The sequence below is a fragment of the Mytilus edulis genome, chromosome 10 (assembly GCF_963676685.1).
Source record: "Mytilus edulis chromosome 10, xbMytEdul2.2, whole genome shotgun sequence".
NCBI lineage: Eukaryota > Metazoa > Mollusca > Bivalvia > Mytilida > Mytilidae > Mytilus > Mytilus edulis.
Window position 1 is genome coordinate 50,489,045 of NC_092353.1, and position 20,735 is coordinate 50,509,779.

At 31.6% G+C, this 20,735-nt stretch overlaps 1 protein-coding gene across 1 annotated transcript; it reads right to left on the minus strand.

Moving 5' to 3' along the window:
• Window positions 1-217: 217 nt before the first annotated feature.
• Window positions 218-19,389, minus strand: LOC139491421 (uncharacterized). The gene is made up of 14 exons (XM_071279110.1): window positions 19,250-19,389; window positions 17,870-17,962; window positions 15,791-15,922; window positions 15,059-15,131; window positions 14,605-14,715; window positions 9,621-9,743; window positions 9,176-9,255; window positions 8,487-8,551; window positions 7,825-7,965; window positions 7,065-7,137; window positions 5,315-5,439; window positions 4,912-4,971; window positions 3,912-4,077; window positions 218-336 (listed from the first exon to the last, which is right to left on the minus strand). The coding sequence occupies exons 1-14, from the start codon at window positions 19,291-19,293 to the stop codon at window positions 252-254; spliced, it is 1,371 nt and encodes a 456-aa protein (XP_071135211.1). The 5' UTR covers window positions 19,294-19,389; the 3' UTR covers window positions 218-251.
• Window positions 19,390-20,735: the final 1,346 nt, after the last annotated feature.

Below are 20,735 nucleotides of genomic sequence, written 5' to 3' on the forward strand. Positions count from 1 at the left end.
TTGCAACAGTCTTCCTGTGGAATTTGGATAAACAGAGTTTTCAAATGACCGGTTTTGTTAAATAATTGAATCTGCAACTTATATTCCACCTGACTGTAAAAGCAAGATACCCACATCAATGTTCACAGATATAATTTGGTTTTTGTATGTTTGTTTGGTTGATTTCTTATTAAGTTTGAATCAACAAATATCTTATATTTATATTGTATATAAGACCTTTGAGTTTAAAATTTCTATTTTTAATTTTTGCATCATAAAATCTGAATGAGGTTTTGAATTTTGTTCATCTCTTGTTGTGTCCAAGTGTTCTTTGGGAATGAATCCTGAACAGTAGACCTGAAATGAAAAAAATAGAATATGACAGTAAATATTCTGTTATATAATACACATACACACACACGTATAAACTTGAAATTTTAAAACGTCTTACCAAAAAAAAAGCACCTACCTTACAAAACATTTTCAAAAATAAGAATGTGTCCATAAAACACTGATGCACCACTTGCACTATCATTTCCTATGTTCATTGAACCTTGAAATAGGGGTCCAAACTCTGATGTGACTAGGTTTAATGCTGATTGGACTTTAACTTCATCCAGTGGCGTAGCTTGCATGTATGCTCAGATGCTCAAGCATCCACATCATTTTGACAAAAAAACAAGAGGCTCTCAAGAGCCTGAATCGCTCACCTGAATTTTTTTGGTTTAATCTCTCATCAATGATTATTTTGGCTTTTCAATTTATTTAAATGTTCTTTGAATCGTCCTATTTTCTTCAAAAGCAAAAAAAAAAATCATTTTCTCCTATGTTCTATTTTAGCCATAGGAGCTATGTTTCTTGACATACAAGGAAATGAAATATAAAATTTATACTAGACACTCTGAAACTCTAAAACTCATTTAGCCTAAGTTTGGCTGAAATTGATACAGCAGTTTCAAAGGAGAAGATTTTTTAAAGTAAGTCAACATGATGAACAAATTGTGAAAAAAGTCTTTAAAGGGCAATAACTCCTTAAGAGGTCAATTGACAATTTTGGTCAAATTGACTTATTTGTAGATCTTACTTTGCTTAACATTTTTGCTATTAACAGTTTATCTGTATCTATAATAATATTCAAGATAATGACCAAAAACTGCAGAATTTCCTTAAAATTACCAATTAAGTGGCAGCAACCCAACAATAGTTTGTTTGATTCATCTGAAAATTTCAGGGCTGATAGATCTTGACCTAATGAACATTTTTACCCCCTGTCAGATTTGCTCTAAATGCTTTCGTTTTTGAGATATAAGCCAAAAACTGCATTTGACCCCTATGTTCTATTTTCAGTAATGGCGGCCATGTTTTTTGACGGATCAAAAATCGAAGCACACACTTTGAGCAGGATAATCTAAGGAACAATCATGCTAAGTTTCATCCAAATCCATTCAGCAGTTTCAGAGGAGAAGATTTTTTAAAGTTAGCAAATATGATGAACAAATTGTGAAAAATTGTCATTAAAGAACAATAACCCCTTAAGGGGTCAATTGACAACTTTGGTCATATTAACTTATTTGTAGATCTTACTCTGCTGATCATTTTTGCTGTTTACAGTTTATCTTTATCTATAATAATATTCAAGATAATGACCAAAAACTGCAAAATTTCCTTAAAATTACCAATTAAGTGGCAGCAACCCAACAATGGTTTGTTTGATTCATCTGAAAATTTCAGGGCTGATAGATCTTGACCTAATGAACATTTTTACCCCATGCCAGATTTGCTCTAAATGCTTTCGTTTTTGAGATATAAGCCAAAAACTGCATTTGACCCCTATGTTCTATTTTAAGTAACGGCGGCCATGTTTTTTGACGGATCAAAAATCGAAGCACACACTTTGTGCAGGATACTCTGAGGAACAATCATGCTAAGTTTCATTCAAATCCATTCACTAGTTTCAGAGGAGAAGATGTTTGAAAAATTGTTAACGACGACGACGACGACGGACGCCAAGTGATGAGAAAAGCTCACATGGCCTTTTAGGCCAGGTGAGCTAAAAATAGCAGCAGTTTAACTTGGAAGTGTCCAAATGTAACAAGGCTGAGGATATGGGGATAACGTCCAGTCATTTTCAATGCAGCATGCCCGGTCATTCATTTAGGATATTTTAGTTGATGTAAATAAGATAGTTGAATCGCAATATAGCATTTGTTCGTAAAAAAAGTCATCGGCTAAGGCAAGCGAAGAGGACTGATACGCAGACCCGTGGACATGTTTTATCTGAAATTGAACCTAGTGGAGAGATGGCTTCTCTTTTGACTATAGCAACTGACAACTAAAACACCATATATATCCTGATATCGTTTCTTGCGATATGGTAAACGACGTGATTAAAAAATCAATTTGTAATAGATCGTGATAAGTCCTAGGCTTATGAATTCCCGTTTCTATCTAGGTTTAAATACTAATTTTATTTTCAATCAGTAAAGAACAACGATCCTATGTTCCCTGCCATGCACAATTACATGTCATATTTTATCTATCAAAGGGCAAGGAAAAAGAGAATCACTTTTTTTTCTTTATCTTTTATTATTTTCAATATCTTAAGAGAAATAAATGCATCACAAGCAATGAAATGGGATTTTCATTACAATTTATATTTCAAAGGGTCATAACTGGTTAAAATATTTGATTACGACTTATTTTCCAAATTGCCAAAGACATTGCTTATGTATGAGTTTCACTTAATCTGACAAGAATTGTACACATGAGAGTGCTACAATGTAACAAGACCGGACGATCGAATGTCCGGTATTTTTATGTCTCCTGCAACGCGTTTAGCTCAGTAATCAGAAATCAAAAACCCAAGGTTGTAGACTCAAATTCCTGGGAAGAGAAAGCACTTCAGTCCTATATTCCGAAGTTCCTAAATTATACAGAAGTGCCGCTGTAATGGGGTCCGTTTTTGATACATTGTATGTCATATATGAGATTGAGTTCGAAAACTTTACATCAAATGTTTATGAATTGAATGATGATAGTTTCGAGGAAACAATAAAATTTGGTTAACAATAAAAAATATATGAACTGGTGCCTGTGGGTATTTTGAATTTAAACAAAAATCTAATCAAACTAGTGTCGGATTCTGGGGAAGTACATGTGCTTAAATAAAAAAAAAATTCTGCATAAAAAGGTCCAAAATATTTTTCGCCTCGCTCCGCTCAGCGAAACATCCACATCAATTCAACCCTGGCTACACCACTGTCATCAAAAACTACCTTGACCAAAAAATTTGACCTGAAGCGTGACAGATGAACAATAGATGAATGACGGATGCACAGACCGAAAAACATAATGCCCCTAAATGGGACATTAAAATAACAAATTTATTCCAAACAACTGAGTAAACTACAGATCGAAGATGTCCACCATTATTTTAATGGTTGTAAATCTCAAACATGAAAATAAGTAGATGTGGTATGATTGCCAATGAGACAACTCTCCACTTAAGACCAAATGACATAACAGTAAGGAACTAAAGGTCACCATAAGTCCTTTAGCAATTAACATAATCCATATGGCACAGCAAGCTATAAAAACACCTAGAAATGACAATGTAAAAACACATGTTTACTGATTGATTGTTGCAGTTTTAACGCCACTTTTAAGCACCACTATTTGGCTATTTCGTAGTGGTAAGTTTTTTTTGGTGAAGGAAGCCAGAGTGCTAAGATAAAACCACTGTCCTTTGATAGGAAAACTGACAATCCTAGTCAATTAAGATTTGAGTCAAGTACATCCACATGAGCAGAGTTCGAAATTACAACCTCAGTGTTGACTGGCTAGAGATTACATTAATAGAACTACTTAAACCACTAGACCACCATGGCTCCTCACATGTTTTTTATAAAAGTAAAAATTGTTTTACAACTTACATATTAAAACTGGAGTCTTGTGTGAATTCCATGTCATCTACAGTTCTCTGATTTAAACTCTGGTCTGATTGGTCATCAGTTGTTGTATCTCCTAACCTTAAACTATCATAGGTAATGTTGCAACCTGGTATACAACCAATTGGAAACTCATTCAAGTTAACATGGTCTAAAAGAAATAATAAATTGTTGACAGAGATAGGTTTCACCTGTTTGTAATTTCGATAGTATAATGCAAATGTTGTAATTACAGTGGCAATATTTTAACATGTAAACTATATGCAAAACATTCAGTCAATGAATCACGACTGAAGGTGCAGGACCAAATCACCTCCATGGAAATGAGAAATACCAATGCTTATAAAACTGCATACCAAATATGATAAGTGTTATGACAAAAACTGTAAATTTAAACATTTTTGTGTGGGGATAATATGTCGTAAAATGAATGAAATATCAATATAACAACACTTTGAACTTTGTCATTTTAAGTCTATAACATATCTGACTATTTCTTACTCCAATGGATAACAACGTCATAAAATTCATTATTCAAGTTTCTATGGATTACCTGTAAATTTACAAAATTAACTTTTAATCTATAACAAAATAAGTCAGCAATAATATATATAAATATGTAAGTTTGTTTTTTGTAAAGTATCCTTCATGAAAATACTTTTAAACTAGAATGCTGGAAGGCCTGCTATAGCTATGAATGATAAGGACAACAGAAATAATCTAATCAAAAATAATTTTGTAGATAATTTTGTAGATTTATGACAAGTTACAGTGGGATAGACAACATCAGAATCAAAAATTGAAAATTAAAAAAAAAAATTGTTTGCAACCAAGTGTCGTTTTTCCAAAATGCTAGTTGTGTACCTGCTGTTACATTAAGGTATATAGGTTGGGATTTTTCAGAGCCAGGTGCCTATGCAACAAGCATGTAAAAGTACATCCCTTCAAAACTTAAGAAACATATAAATTGTTACAAAAGTTTTACCTGTAAATAATTTCCATGATGATTCTGAACTGGTTTCTTGTACTTCACCTACTGGCAAATCTATAACAAAGAAAATTATTTACATCAGTTGGACATAGATACATTTCTTAAATAAGCATACATTTACCAATTATTTAGTTTTTATTTGTTTGTTCAAGATAGTGGTGATCTTACCAGAAATTGCACTTTGCAGATTTTTTTTATTGTATGTTCTAGTTATATGACATGAGGTCAAAATTGGCAAAAGAGGAGTTTGTGCACACATAAAACTAGTTTACCCCAACACATTTTGTGTATGTAGTTATTCAAGCTATCTAGAAAGTGTCTCTTGCATGCTACTCTTTCTAGCCATTGATCCAAAACTATCATTTAATATACATGTATAGTTATTTTGTAAACATACCTTTCACATGGTAAATTTCCCCTTTTTGAATGGATTGATCATGTGATGAGTAGATATCCATCATTTTTGTCAGTTGATTGGCCTTATTTTCAGGCAGAAGGTTATTAAGATCAAGTTTCTGCAGACTGAAACCATCAACATAAAAGTATTGTCATTATATTAACTTTATCATTGAGAATAATTTTGATTTGTAAGTAGTGTTTGTACATAAACTGCATAAAACAAATCTACAATACAGAAATTACTTGAAACATCTATAAGATATTTTGATTAGTTCAAATTTCACTTCGCTCATTCTATTTGTATCTTTATTTCAGTAAGGCCAAATAAAAAAGTATGTGTGGTTCCAGTTACATCTGAAAAAAAGTTAGGGTAGGTAGGTAGGGATTTTTTTTTATTTTATGGTTTTTTTTTTACATTGAGTCTATAGGAGCAACATTCTGACTTTAACAGTACTAGTGCTTAATGAACAAGAATGTGTCCTCAGTACACGAATGCCCCACTCGCACTATCATTTTCTATGTTCAGTGGACCGTGAAATTGGGGTAAAATCTCTAATTTGGCATTAAAATTAGAAAGATCATATCATAGGGAACATATGTACCAAGTTTGAAGTCGATTGGACTTCAACTTCATCAAAAACTACCTCGACCAAAAACTTTAACCTGAAGCGGGACAGACGGACGAACGAACGAACGGACGCACAGACCAGAAAACATAATGCCCCTCTACTATCGTAGGTGGGGCATAAAAATGACAATAAAATCTTTAGGGTAGGCTATTTTTAAGCCGAAAAAGAAGGGACGGTAGGGTTACTGGAACCACACATATATTTTATTTGGCCTAAGCTGTTATTCAATGATACAAATACTTTACTACATTATAACTGTACTAGTATTTAATTTCTGTTCATAAAATAATACTGTGGATTCATTTATTTTCGTGGGTACCAATTTTCGTGGATTAAGAAAAACTTGCATATTCGTGGATATTAAATTTCGTGGTTTTGCTGAAGTCTGCATACAACCCTACAGAAAAATTATCATTTGTTGAATATTTAATTTCGTGGTTTGACTGTGCCCACGAAATCCACGAAAATTGGTATCCAACGAATAATAATGAATCCACAGTACTGACAAAATATATATAGCAGAAACACAGTCAATACATCGTTAATGCACTATTCTAATCTTGTTTACTGATATTTTGATTATTCTTGTTTTTAATTTACAAAATAAAACTTTTTTTAATTTACAAAATAAAACTTTATATAAAATATCATTATCTATTAGTGAGTAGGACACCCAACCATTGGATCATTTTCTTAAAATGTGCAAAACAGAATTCATATTTAAATACATGGCAACCAGCTGATAACCATACTTTTGATCTTTAAGGTTATAAAGAACTGACATAAAAGATGTAAATGTTGTTCCACTGCTGATGATTTAAGGTGGTACCTAACACTACAGGGAGATAACTCTGTAAAATCAGCTAAACGTTTTAATTAAGTTGTGTTGTTTAGGGAACATTAAAAGCTTCTCGATGATCAAAATAAGTGTTTGTCGAATGCTATATAACCAGTGTAATTTTTCTGATAAAACGGTTGGTTTAAATTTTTTTAAATTTTTATATTTTTGTCATAGGGTCAAAGTAAATACTTTGTCAAAATTTTATGAAAATTAAACGAGCCAAATTAAATTTAGTTAAGATGTTGGGTACCACCTTAATAAATTCTACCAATACTTACAGACAGAGTACACTGTATTGGTCCACACTATTCAACACAAAATCAAAGTACTCTATTATTCTGTTAGAACATCCTGCAATGACATATCAATGAACACTTAGTTTGACATTGTCAATATTATTCATTCCAAACATGCCTCAACAAAAATATCTACTGTTGTTGTAATTACTAAAAATCTATTTCATTTTTCATGTGTACTAATCTTTTTCATGTTTTGTATCATATCTAAGTGTTTCAGGATGCCTGTATAAACTGTGATCACCAGCAAAGCATCTAAAATTACTTTTTTTATCATTTTCATTATTATGAATGTATGTTGAAATATAGACAATGTAACCTGAAAAGAGGCAATCATTTTAAAAGTGCTAGGCCTACAGGTGAGGGCAAAATAAAAGGCCTATAGGTGAGGGCAAAATAAATCAAGATTGATTGGTATTTAACACCACTTTCAATACTATTGTGTTAATTCGTGGCAGTAAGTTTTTGTTGGAGGAGAAAGTCAGAGTGCCCAGAGATAACTACCCTCAATATTATTGGAAATAAGAAGATTTGGTATGATTACCTATGAGACAACTATTGACTTAATAATGAATATGTCAGTTATCAAATGTGGAAGTTTTGCAAATTTTACATTACTAGATATTTTCAACAACAAAACCCTGAAACACCCTATGGTTCAAAAATCAACAAAGTTCCTCTTTATTCTGTAGAAAAATAGGATTTTCACTTAATCTCCAGATTTAGTAATAGAATGACTTACCTGTATCCGCCAGCTGGTAAAGAAATGATGAAATAATTCCATGACAACCATCTGTAACAGGTAAACACTTCAGCATGGACAGTGTCAAACCATACTGGTGATAAATCTTAAGAACTGGGTGCCAGAATGATAAAGTGTCTTCTGGAATAAAAATTAAAAATTTAAAGTACCATACACAAAAATGTATAATATGTACACATTATGTATCCAACTTTAATAAACAACGATTCTTTTTATATATTTTTTAAGTATTTTTTCTTACAATTGCAGTACTTTAAATGTACATGTACTGTCCCATTGTTCTTATTTTCCACAAGTCTAGAAAGATGAAAAATAAACAATCCTACATGTTTGCCTTCAGCACATTTTACGCACTATGATAAATTGTGTTTTATACATATTGATATATTTTGGTGTTTTAACACCACCTTTAAGCACTGCTTTTGGGCTTTTTTTGTGGCAGCCAGTTTTAATTGGTGAGGAAGCCTGAGTGCCTGGATAAAACCACAGTCCTAGCTAATTAAGATTGGAGTCAAGTGGACCTGCATGAGTAGGATTCGAACTCACAACCTTAGTGTTGACTGGCTAGTGATTACAGCAGTAATAACTTAGACCACTCAGCCAATGAGGCCCCTAACTATGTTTTAAAATTTAACACAAACCTGCGTCAACATTCTTTTTAACTTGACATTCAATAATTTTTGACATTGATGTTACAGCTTTCTCCCTGCAATAGAGAAGAAAAACTACGATAAGTCAATATCTCATATTAAAAACAAGAAAGTTATCAAAAACAATTATCAAGTAAATAACTACCTGGTATGCATAAAACTAGAGTGAAAAAGAGAGATAAACTTGTGCACTACCTATCAGAACATTTACAGACAGGATAAGCGACAAAGAGAATAAATGTTGATTTCGTATGTTGTACTGTTACACCCCTGTCCCAGGTGAAGGATGGATTGGGATCTCACTAACATGTTTAACCTTGCCACATTCTCTATGTATGTGCCTGTCCCTTGTCAGGAGCCTGTAATTCAGTGACTGACATTTGTTGCTGTGTTACACACTTGCTTTTCATTCATTTTTTTATTCATTAATTAGGCCATTTGAATTGTTTGAATTATTTGTGATTTCTGGGCCTTTTATAGCTGCCTTTGCTGTATATATGCTTTGCTCATTTTTGAAGGCCTTACAGATGGCTGTTGATTTCTGTGTCATTTGGTCTTTTCTTGAGAGTTGACATATTGGCAATCATACCACAGCTTCTTTTTAATATTGAAATAATACTCTATAACCATCTTAACATCAAGAAATCCATCAGAAATCCATCAGTACTATAAATATATACCTATTGCGTAATAATTCTACTTCTATGTTCTTCAATATCTGTGTTGTCTTACTTCCCCTTTTCTTTGATGTTAGCGTCTTCTGAAATTAATTTACAAATAAAATTCATCTGCCAAAAGTGTATGCCAACATTTTGTATATAATATATTGTTTTGTGTATGTTTTAATTTAGTATGAAATATTTGCCACTGGAAATTAAGGAAGTCACAATCAATCAATCATTCTAATTTTTTAAATGGTTAACTCTTAAGATTATCTTGGACAAAACCCTTGACCAAGAGTGCTAACAAAGCATGAAATCTAGGTAATAATGACCTACTATTATCCTTATGCTGACTTTCTCCACTAGAAACATTGCCATAATAAATATTACATTGAATGGTGTAGACTAAGAAGGGACTTCATAGACAAAAATGTCAATTGTTACCGAACCTTATCAAACAAACCTTAATTTTTAAACTATTAAGCATCTCTGTGATATTATCTTTAACTTTGGTGTCTTTTGTATCTTTCATTGTGTGCTCTTGTTGATAAGCCATACCCTCCAACTGCTTTTCCCAATATTCATCCTATAAAACAAATATAATTCAACCTTAAAACACTTTTAATACAAAATAAATATTTTCGTTATGTTAATTTGTTATGCAATATGTAGTGAACTTTTGGTAAAGTTCTTGTTTTTTCCATCAATAAATTGTAATTGAATTAAACACATTGAAATAAACAGTATACAAGTTTGTCATGTTTGTAACCAGTATACAATGAAGCTAGTTTTACGCAAAGAAGTAAATTGTACATATTGAATTTATACAATTGTCATACAAGTGAGAGGTTTAGCTAGCTATTAAACCAGGTTCAATCCACCATTTTCTACATAAGTAAATGCGTGTACCAAGTCAGGAATATGACAGTTGTTGTCCATTGGTTTGATGTGTTTGAGCTTTTGATTTTGACATTTGGTTAGGGACATTCCATTTTGAATTTCCCTAAGTTCAGTTGTTTTGTGATTTTACTTTTTTATACACAATGATGTTAATTGTACACAATGAAGTTAACTGTACACAAAGAAGTAAATTGTACACATTGAAGTAAATTGTACCCATTGAAGCCAAAAGTATACCAGGATGTCAATTGTAAACAATGAATTAAAGCTGTCTACTTTTGATAAAATGAGTCATTTAAAATTGTAAGACTGTAACTACAATGTACATATAGGTGTCATACCACCAATTACTCCCTCAAATTTAGAACGTATGTGAAAGTAGGCCTACTCGGACAAAAAATAGTGCATTTGATGTCATTGTTCACCTAAACTAACTAACAAATTTGCAGAAATGAAAGTTTTGTTGAAAGAGAAATATATTAAGACCATTTTAAGCCAAAATTTACCTGTTTATGAGTTTGCATTAAAAATTGAGGATTAATGCGCTCCATAGTATACTAATTTAAGATTTCCAGAAAACCAGGGGTTATTTTTAGTGGTACCTCCTTTCGGAAGCTCTCTTCTTTCTTATATGATTTTGAATGTATGTTGAAAATTGGCACCTGAACGATTCAGGATATACAGTACAGCCTGTGACTTCCTCTTAGTTATGTCCACCCTCTTGCATGGTCAACATCCAATGGTGAACATTTATTGGGGTATTCAATCTTGAGATGTTGGCCATTTATTGGGGGTCATAAATCATGGGCAGATCTTTTATCTAATTATGTTACCTGTTAAAATCAATCAGGGTTGAAGTTTTCAGCTGGTATGTTTCATTAAAATTTACCTGTACAGGTAACTTGGGTTTCTTTTAAAATTGACATTTAACCTTTTCTTGAAAATGTAGAATAAAGTATTGTTTTACTCTGTTAATTTATTATTATTTTTTGTCTTTAATGTTATTATTATTTTTTATTTTTTAATTGTTTTTTTTTAAATTTTTGTTTGTTTTGTTTCTTACTGTTTTGTTTCTTATTCTTTTAATTTCTTCTTAGTAAGAATCTTGAGTCAAAACTAATTTTGTTTATCTAAATTTTCTTCAAATCTCAAAACAAGAGTTGTGCACAAACAATCACAGAAAAGACTTATTTTCCAAATGTCCACCTAGTTATCATAAAATTTTGATAAATGTTCATTAAAAATGCTAATCATAATGAAAAATGTTCTTATAATATATATCTGAATCAAGTGAAACTTATGAAAAGAAATTATTTAAAGAAATTGTCTTGAAACTTATTAAATATGTTATCTTCAGTTTGGTTAATTTCTTTCAAAATTTGTCGGACTCTCCAGAAAAAATAAAGTGCACTTCTAAAGATGGTGACTTTTTAATGGTCTATTAATTAAATCATTTTTTTTTCAGTGTATTATATTGTCGATAGTGCTGGACTGGCATGATACATATTCTTGGTATACATTTACAAAGAATATTTCAATCAACCTAGGCCTTTTAGATAAAGTTAATAATTGCAGGGACTTGAATGAATTAAGACTTTTAAAGTCCTTAATAAAAAATGAATTTAAAGAAAAATCTAAAAATAATAACTTATGATAAAAACTGTAAAGTTAACTTGATTGTGTCAATTAAGGTAGAGAATTTTTGGTCATAAAATAGTGGACAATATAAAATTCCTAGAAAGGATAGAATGTGCAAACTGTGCCTCTTGTAGGTCAATGAAGAACACCTAATCCTTGATTGTAAAATTAACAAAACAACTTTGAGATATAAATCTATTTGAAAATTATTTACCTTCTCATTAAAATGTCTCTAACCCAAGAACAAAAAGTAAAAGAAATGCTTAACCTCTAAAACATGGATCACGTTTAAAATATCATATGACAATAAAAATATTATCAAATTTTGCTGTACTGAATATTTCTAATACTTATAAATATTTTATTCAATAAAGAAATAATGAATTGCCTAAATTTTATTTAGCGTAAGTCCTAAAGACAATCTTAATCATATGTTAAGATCAGTCTATCTACAAAAATAAACCATTTTGATTTTAGAAAATTAATTTGAGAAACACCTTGTCAATAGAAAAAGGCAGGCATTGTAAATGTTTGCAGTATATTTGAAAATGAGATTCATTTATAATCTTCACTACCAAAAAATAGACTTAATATAAAAAATAACTTAAATTGATCAAAAATTATTTAAAAGGTTATAATATCAAAACTAATAGTCAGGACACAATTATTTTTTAATTAAGCTGTTTGTTCAACTAGTTTTATTGTTTCATTTTATTTTTGAATTTCTTGTCATTATAATCACAGTTATTAAATTTGACAAACACATACATGTATATTTTACCTGAGACACCTGACCTGTAAGTTATATAATTTTAACACTTCAATGCATTCAAGATTTCCCTTTATTCTTGACTAGTTTTTGAGTAATACCTTGTGTATTAAAAAAGCAACAGGGGGTATGATGATGAACATATAGGGCCACCATGGTGAACATATTTTTTATGGCCACCATTAATAAGATAAAGTCACAGGTAGTACTGTACCTAGTTTCTATGAAGTTAAACTTAAGGTAAAATATTTAGAAAGCTGTGAAAATTGCAAAATTTGGTTGAACAGATAGGGACTTTTAATTGGTGGTATGACACCTTTAAGCAAAATGCGGTGAAACATCAAAATCAGAAAACAATTGTTTTTTTTTTGTCTTAACTGATCATTTGACATAATAGTAGCCACATTTCAATCTTTTTGGGTGCAAAATGTCACATATTGCAAATTTAGAGCCTAAAACTTGAGTTTGTGCTATTTTTAGCTTTTCCCATCCTGACAATATGCTTTTATAAAAAAAAAATCCTAAATAATGTTATAAATGCACAGAAAGTTATTATGTGGTGTTAAACATTGAAACATAAGTTGTTTACTACCGCCAAACAAATTTTGTCATGCAGATTTAATGAAATTATTTGATTTTTACCCCTTATATCATTGCGTCATACTATGTACTTGGCAGATAGCATAGCCTAATGTAAGCACTGCAGAGACTCACAAAAGTATCATTTATTATTCCAAATGAAGTTTTTATATCTTAAATTTTATTAACTGATGTAAATAAACACAGTTAAATGACCATGACTGCTCTTTTGATCAATTTGTAGTACTTTACTGACACCAGATGAAAAAAAGGGGGTCAATATTCCTTGACACTTCAATACCTTGGATTTTTTACTAAATTCATTGCAAAAATTGTTGAAAGTCTTTAAAGAAGTAGAACAAACAAGAAAAAATCAGCAAACAATGATCTTGATATTGAAAGTTTATGTTCCTGTAGCCCAAAATGAAATTTTCAAGAATTTTCTATCAAAGTCATACATTACAGTCAGTTTAAATTGAGCTGTGAAATTTTTAATATAAGTCGCATAATGCTCAGATAGGCTGTTTTTAACTTCAAATTGACTAAGGATTAAGAATAAAGCAAACTAAAAGATTTCTAATCAACTTTTTTGTCTCTTTAGGTGTCATACCACCAATTACTCCCTCAAATTTAGAACGTATGTGAAAGTAGGCCTACTCGGACAAAAAATAGTGCATTTGATGTCATTGTTCACCTAAACTAACTAACAAATTTGCAGAAATGAAAGTTTTGTTGAAAGAGAAATATATTAAGACCATTTTAAGCCAAAATTTACCTGTTTATGAGTTTGCATTAAAAATTGAGGATTAATGCGCTCCATAGTATACTAATTTAAGATTTCCAGAAAACCAGGGGTTATTTTTAGTGGTACCTCCTTTCGGAAGCTCTCTTCTTTCTTATATGATTTTGAATGTATGTTGAAAATTGGCATGCAGAAAGGTGACACCTGAACGATTCAGGATATACCTAGTTTCTATGAAGTTAAACTTAAGGTAAAATATTTAGAAAGCTGTGAAAATTGCAAAATTTGGTTGAACAGATAGGGACTTTTAATTGGTGGTATGACACCTATAAGCTAATTCAAGGTACATAGAAAACTTAAACCTGGACTACTGAAGAAAAGAATTAAAAAGGAAAAAAAAAACAACATTTTATTCTATTGAAGGAATAAAACAATAAGTTTTTGTTTTTTTAACTTTCACTGAAAGTTTAGGATGAATTATATTGCATGAAATTCAGATCATAATTGACTAGTATTGCAAATTTTCTCGCCAAAGTTTGTTGTTTCCTCCATGCACTTCGGCTTCCTCCACCAATAAAAAATTACCACCATGATATAGCCGAAGATTACTCAGTGGCGGATCCAGAAACTTTCATAAGTGGAGCCCACTGACTGCCTAAGATGGGGCCTGCTCCGGTCATGCTACAGTGATTCCCTATAAAATCAAAATTATCCCACAATAGCCCCCCCCCCTCCCAAAAAAAAAATCTGCCTCTGGTACTGAAATTGGCAATTGCCACTTTGCATAAGTCAATCAACATGCAGTTCATGATAAATTACCTTTAACCATTGAATACACCAGTCAGCAGCTGTCTTCAGTAAATCTAATGATGGCAGACGACCATGTGTAGCATCATGTCTTAAGTTCACTATCCATTCTGGAACTCCCAACTGTAAAACAATAGTACACAATTAATCAAAAATGTAGGGGAAAAAAATTCTTGTATTTTGACAGAATTTAAAAGTTCTAGCTAGAGCTAACTGGGATATTTTATTGATAAATTTAAGCTTCAAGTATCAATTTGTTATTTTGAATAATGCTTCAAATATTTCTGTGTCTAAAGGATATAGTTCATATTTTGTATTAATGAACATTGTTAGCATAAATTAAAAGGACCAACAACTTAAAGTTTATAAACACAATTTTCAAGTTTTGCTGCAAAAATAAATTTATACCTACTCTGTTTATTTTAACTTCTAAAATTTAACATTTTATGGATTGTTAAGATCATACCTCTCCTGCAAGTCTATGAACAGCCTGCATATACTGCTTCACTTGGCTTCTTTCTGTTATATGATTCACAAACCTAAGAAAAAATTAATATCAAATGTCAACCAGAATTTAAACTAAAATGTAGAAGTTAGAATAAAATATTTGAAAAACACTCCATTTTGTGAATTATCTCAATAAACATGTAGCGATTTTTCCAATCAAAATCAACATTGTTCTGATACATGCATAAATATAAACAAGAAATGTGAATAAACTCACAAAAAGATTCTTCTGCCTATTGAAGTAAGTTAGATTATCTCCCCTTATCACATTTGTATATTCCCTCAATGAACAGGTATTGGTAAGCTCTTTTCAAATCAAAATCCACATTGTGCTAACACGTACATGACTATAAACAAACACAGTGGCGGATCCAGGGGGGGTTCCGGGGGTTGGAACCCCCTTTTTTTTGGCCGATCAATGCATTTGAATGGGAGCATATAGTTGGAACCCCCCCCTTTTTAAAATGGCTGGATCCGCCACTGCAAGAACTGTGAGTGAACACACAAAAAGATTCCTTTACAATTGTCTTACGAGAGACTATTACCATATATTACAATATTGAAGACGTTAGAATATCTCCTCTTTTTCAGTTTTGTAAATTGAATCCAAGAAAATTGGTTTCCAATGAATAATAATGAATCTACAGTATGCAGCATCTTATTCAGTAATGAAGTAATGTAATAAACCTACCTAATAATGGCTAAGCTGTATGCATTTCTAATAGAATCTTCCACATTCTGACCAGATTTCTTCCCTTCATGTTCATTTATATAAACTTTAATTAGTGCATCTGTACTCTCTACAGCAACAGGCAGAATACATCTATAAAAACAATTCTTATATAAACTACATTTGTTCCTCAATAACCAAAATTATTTATACATGTTAACAAAGAGTATTTTTTAAACTAGTGTTTTTATATGATGATGCTTTACTTTGTCCTACATTTACTATAAGTTTTATTTAAAATCGTCAGATGGTGGCATGAACATTGCTTTCATTTTATATTTTACAATTACAGTTTTCCCATTTCATTTTTATGTGTTTTTTTTATATTAATATATATATATAACTGTATCTATGTTTAATTTTTGTTACTCATTAATTAAAAAATCCAAATATAGCAGGGATCTCCATGGCCTGTTTAACGATGGCAATCCGCCATCATTCAAATGTCTCGCGCCATCGTCAAATGACCCGCGCCATCGTTCAATTGTATTCTGCCATCGTTCAAAACTGTAATTGTTTTTATAGCCTGACGCCATTTTTTTAGCAATTATAATCAAATGCATGTAATTGCATAACCCTCAGGCTTTTTTTTATAATATAATCCAATACAGTTCTAACGCCTGAGGGATATCCGGATAAAAATCGCTAATCACTTGTACCTGAGCTTGTACAGGTAGATCAACAAACATGACAGGAGAATATTATCTGAAGATTCATTTGTCGAATTAATTAACTAAGTTTCCGCAAATGCTTATGATAATTCAGATTAAATAAATAAATTAATAATCCAGTAACAAAGTTTAACAAGTCGAACACGTGCTTTAATTTTGACTTATGCAATCAGCATCCCCCTTTTTTAGAAGTCTAAAATAAGACGTAAAACAGTAGTTATTATTTCATCGCAAATAACTCGAGTACTGCTGTATAGTAACGATAATATAGAATTACTTTAAAAGTTAAAAATTAAAAACTTTTTATATTTCCTGTAAAGAAATATCGTATCTTAATTCCAATTCATTTCGTAGTTTAAAATCAAATTGATGCATTGATGCATGATCTGCGTTTCCGGTTTCTATTCAAACTTGAAAGATGCATGTTGCATAGCAATGATTTGCTAGATGTCAAGCATGTACAAAATGATGTACATTTGTACCATCATAATAATAATGAATATCAAATTACAGAGTGTGGCCATAAGTATTCGTCTCTTGCTATTTTTCGCTTTATATTGTATATATAAAACTATATTTTTTCAAAACTATATTTTGGGGTCATTTTTGGTTTGATTTTTAGCAACTTGGTACTTATAGAAGCAGAATTGTCACAGGTTTATTTGTTTAATTGGATATATAAATTTTTTTGTGGATCATTTCCATTTTTTCACAAGATAAACACAAATATAATTTTCTGTTCAGAAATTCGCTATATATTCAACCAAATTAAATTATAAAAATTTATTGTATGTGTTCACATTAAAAGAAAACAAAAACACCTGAAGACAAAACTATTACCAAATAAATAAACATACTTTAGACAATTCTACGCCTTTTGAGGCCTTTTTGATAAAAATCCAACCATAAATGCCCTCAAAATATTGTTTGAAAAAATGTGTTTTTATATGAAATATATAGCAAAAAAATGCAGGTGACAAATACTTTCGGCCAGGTACTGTACATATGTAATTAAAGAAGTATGTAACAAATTATACAACATGACAATATTAAAAGTGTAGAACAGCATGCTTTCCATATCAGGAAGTTCAGACCTTTTTTAAAACTGTCAACAATTTTTGATATTGTATAATAACTTGTTTCTATAATAAAGCAGGCTACGGTATTTTACTAAATTCATAAAGTTAAGTCCTTTTCTAGACAATACTTCTTTTTGGCCCCCTGTTCATGTGTTGTCTTGCTTATTCTGCCAACAAAAACTGTCAACAAAATGGGATTCATAAGGAAGTCTTTCTGGTATATATATGTTATTTACTTGTTGTGTATAATTACACTATTCAATATTAAAAGGGAGAGTATACTTGCATACCTGCTTTTCCAAACATTGATTCTTGCTAAGGCTTGTTTTTGTGCAGAGGTACATCCACCAAATAACCCATGGTACACTGCCTCAAATTCACAACTGTTGATATATGATAAATACATTATAAACCAAAATAAATTACATACATTTTTACTGTTTATTATCGTAATGTTAAAACCCTTTGTGAAAAAATGGATCATTACTTATGTGAGTAAACAACTACTTATGTTATCTGGTTATTTAGCAATTCAGATTTTTTTAAAATTTTGGTAGCCTTATGCTCTTCAACTTCATGTACAAAAAATGTAGGTGCTTGATTAAGCCTTTTAACCTTTTTAGTTTATTGTTCCACTAATGTTACAAATATGAAGAATCTTATTGCAATGATACATGTTTTACAATTTTTAACGTATTTAGTTGTTTTGCGGGAAAGTCAGTGGCAGGGGCAAAGGTTATAAGGGTCACTTGGGTGTTTGTGAGAGATTTGTGTGATTTGTAAGGGGAACACCCCTATCCAGGAAAAATTGTATTCGCCCTGGAGTATATATAAGCAGGTGAAGAATATCACAATATTTGGGTTCTGTCAGTATTTTGGGATAAAGAAGACCAGTTAACAAGCAGAGGAACATTACATGGTCATGGCTGTAAGTTATCTGTATTAGCCACTTCTGAATATGGATGGGAACTACATCACAGATTCCTTTCAGCTATTGTGTGTGACAGGTTGGTCTGCTCTGCGCATAAGTTATAACGCTTGCTGAGGAATGCTGATTTTAACACCTCAATTGTAATGATGTAGTATCATTGCAATCTACCGCAGTGCACACAACAATAGAGTTTTTGAACTAGTCAGTCTTACTATTTGGAACTATGACCGCTCGTTTGTTGTTGCAGTCTTGTCGGTTTATAATGTTCTTAATCATGTTAATAACAAAGTTATTATATGTTGCTCTGATTTGTCATTTAGGTCTATGGAATTTAATAAGGTAGTCTGGAGGTAGCAATGGTATTTTCCCCTATATAGAGGAATATAACATTGCAGCCAAGGACAACTTGTACTGTGTACAAGAGGGTCTAACATAGGAAGTAGGCAGGGCAGTCTGTCACACTCGGAGGACAGAATGTACCAGTACATCTACTTTCAATTGAGTTTGTATTTTCATAAAATTTCCGCCAAATTGAGTCAAAGAGGGTTCAGAATAAATCATGAGTACAGACAAATAAAGAAATCAATACGATTGAGAATCCCAAAAAGGAATAAAATTTTCAAATAAAAAAAAATGTATTTCACCATACATTAGAATAGTGAATATTTTGACCGAAACATGTGACTCTGATCTAAATTATAGTAGTAGATCTATTTTTCTGTTTATTGTTTAACTTTACCTATTAATCCATGGAACGATTACACTGTTTGAAGGACCTTGCATGCTTGAAGCACCCACGTTGGATTGCAGAAAAATATCAGAGAACTAAATATGTAGAGGGGAATGTAACGACTATTTTGTTATTTTCTTTTCTTTTCTTTTCTTAACGTATGTCCTTCTATTTTCGGAACACCTCTTCGATGACCTGTATAGAGGCACTGGCTACGGTTACATCAAAATGTAACAATAATCAAAAAGTAATTATTAATATTTGGAGACTTATTGCCGGAATGCAGGATTGGGTAAGCCTTAAGAAACTGGATAATTATGAATGTAACAATAATATGTGTGTCCGTACGCAAGGTATTGTTACGTTAGATTTATTGAACATTAACCTTCTATATTTTTTGCCCAATTCTTCGAAATTATTTATTATTATTAATATAACTATAATTATTATTGCAAAATATAGTTCAATATCGATGTTAAGATTTTTTTTCACCTGAAGCATTGCAGACATTGAAAGTTTATATGACGGATTTCTTGTCAGTAAATTGAGATTAAACAAACTCAAATTTCCCAACCTTAGTTTTAAGAGAGACATAACTACGCTGATCCCTGTTTGGATATGTCTCTGGTTTTAAGACAATTTGATTTTTGTCGTGTAGCATGGCATTTTTATGTGCTCTTAGTGGACTAATCGTGGGGGAAACTCAACAAATACTTTTCGAAAACGTCACCAGTGTCATCAGTGTCTGATGAACCAGGGGTATGTCAAAGAACGTCTCGTCTTTTTTGTAAAAAGTTCCCCGGAGGTAACCGCGGGGCAAGACCTTGTTGATAAATAGTCTGTATCAACTGCACAAATAATGCACGATGGTCTTGAAGTATAGATTCTATCTTGTTTATCATCTTTTCTCTGTTGATATATCATGCCAAGAAATTGCCTCCGTTGAAATTCTGCAAACACCCCATAGAGCAAATTACATGGATGATTAATATTGACCATTTGGTATATGGCTTTGTTCTAAGCGACACGTACATGAAGGTCATAAATTAATTTGTTGAATGAAATCAAATCTTTAAATACTAATGGGTGCCGTAGGAGGTCGACCGGAATTTTTAGCGAGGATTTCTTAGCATGTAACAGATAGAAAACTCAGGGTTAGAATTCATAGAACAAAAAAGAGGCAGTGGCAAATATTTCAAGTATATTTTGTACACAGAGAGGATTACCCCGGCACCCTTTGCCAAAAAAAAAAACTTTTTTCTTATTTGTGCCTGCGGACTTTATGTTTTCAATTGTAGTTTCACTTTCCATATTCGGTATTTATTCTAATGTAAGCTCCACGTGGTAAAAATCACGTGATGCAGAAATAAAGTATCTTGGAGTTTAAGCTATTTCTTTCTTTTCCGGGCGAATACTCCAAGCAAACTACATGCATATGTATAACGGCACTGTAGATTTTCGTATTAGATAAAGAAAGTTGACGGTCCGGTACATG

Coding starts and splice junctions, on each gene's coding strand:
- LOC139491421 (XM_071279110.1), bottom strand. CDS start 19,293: ATGCAAGGTCCTTCAAACAGTGTAATCGTTCCATGGATTAATAG. Junction 17,963..19,249: donor ATCGTTCCATGGATTAATAG/GTAAAGTTAAAC, acceptor ATATATCAACAG/TTGTGAATTTGAGGCAGTGT. Junction 4,972..5,314: donor GGAAATTTACCATGTGAAAG/GTATGTTTACAA, acceptor TCTTTGTTATAG/ATTTGCCAGTAGGTGAAGTA.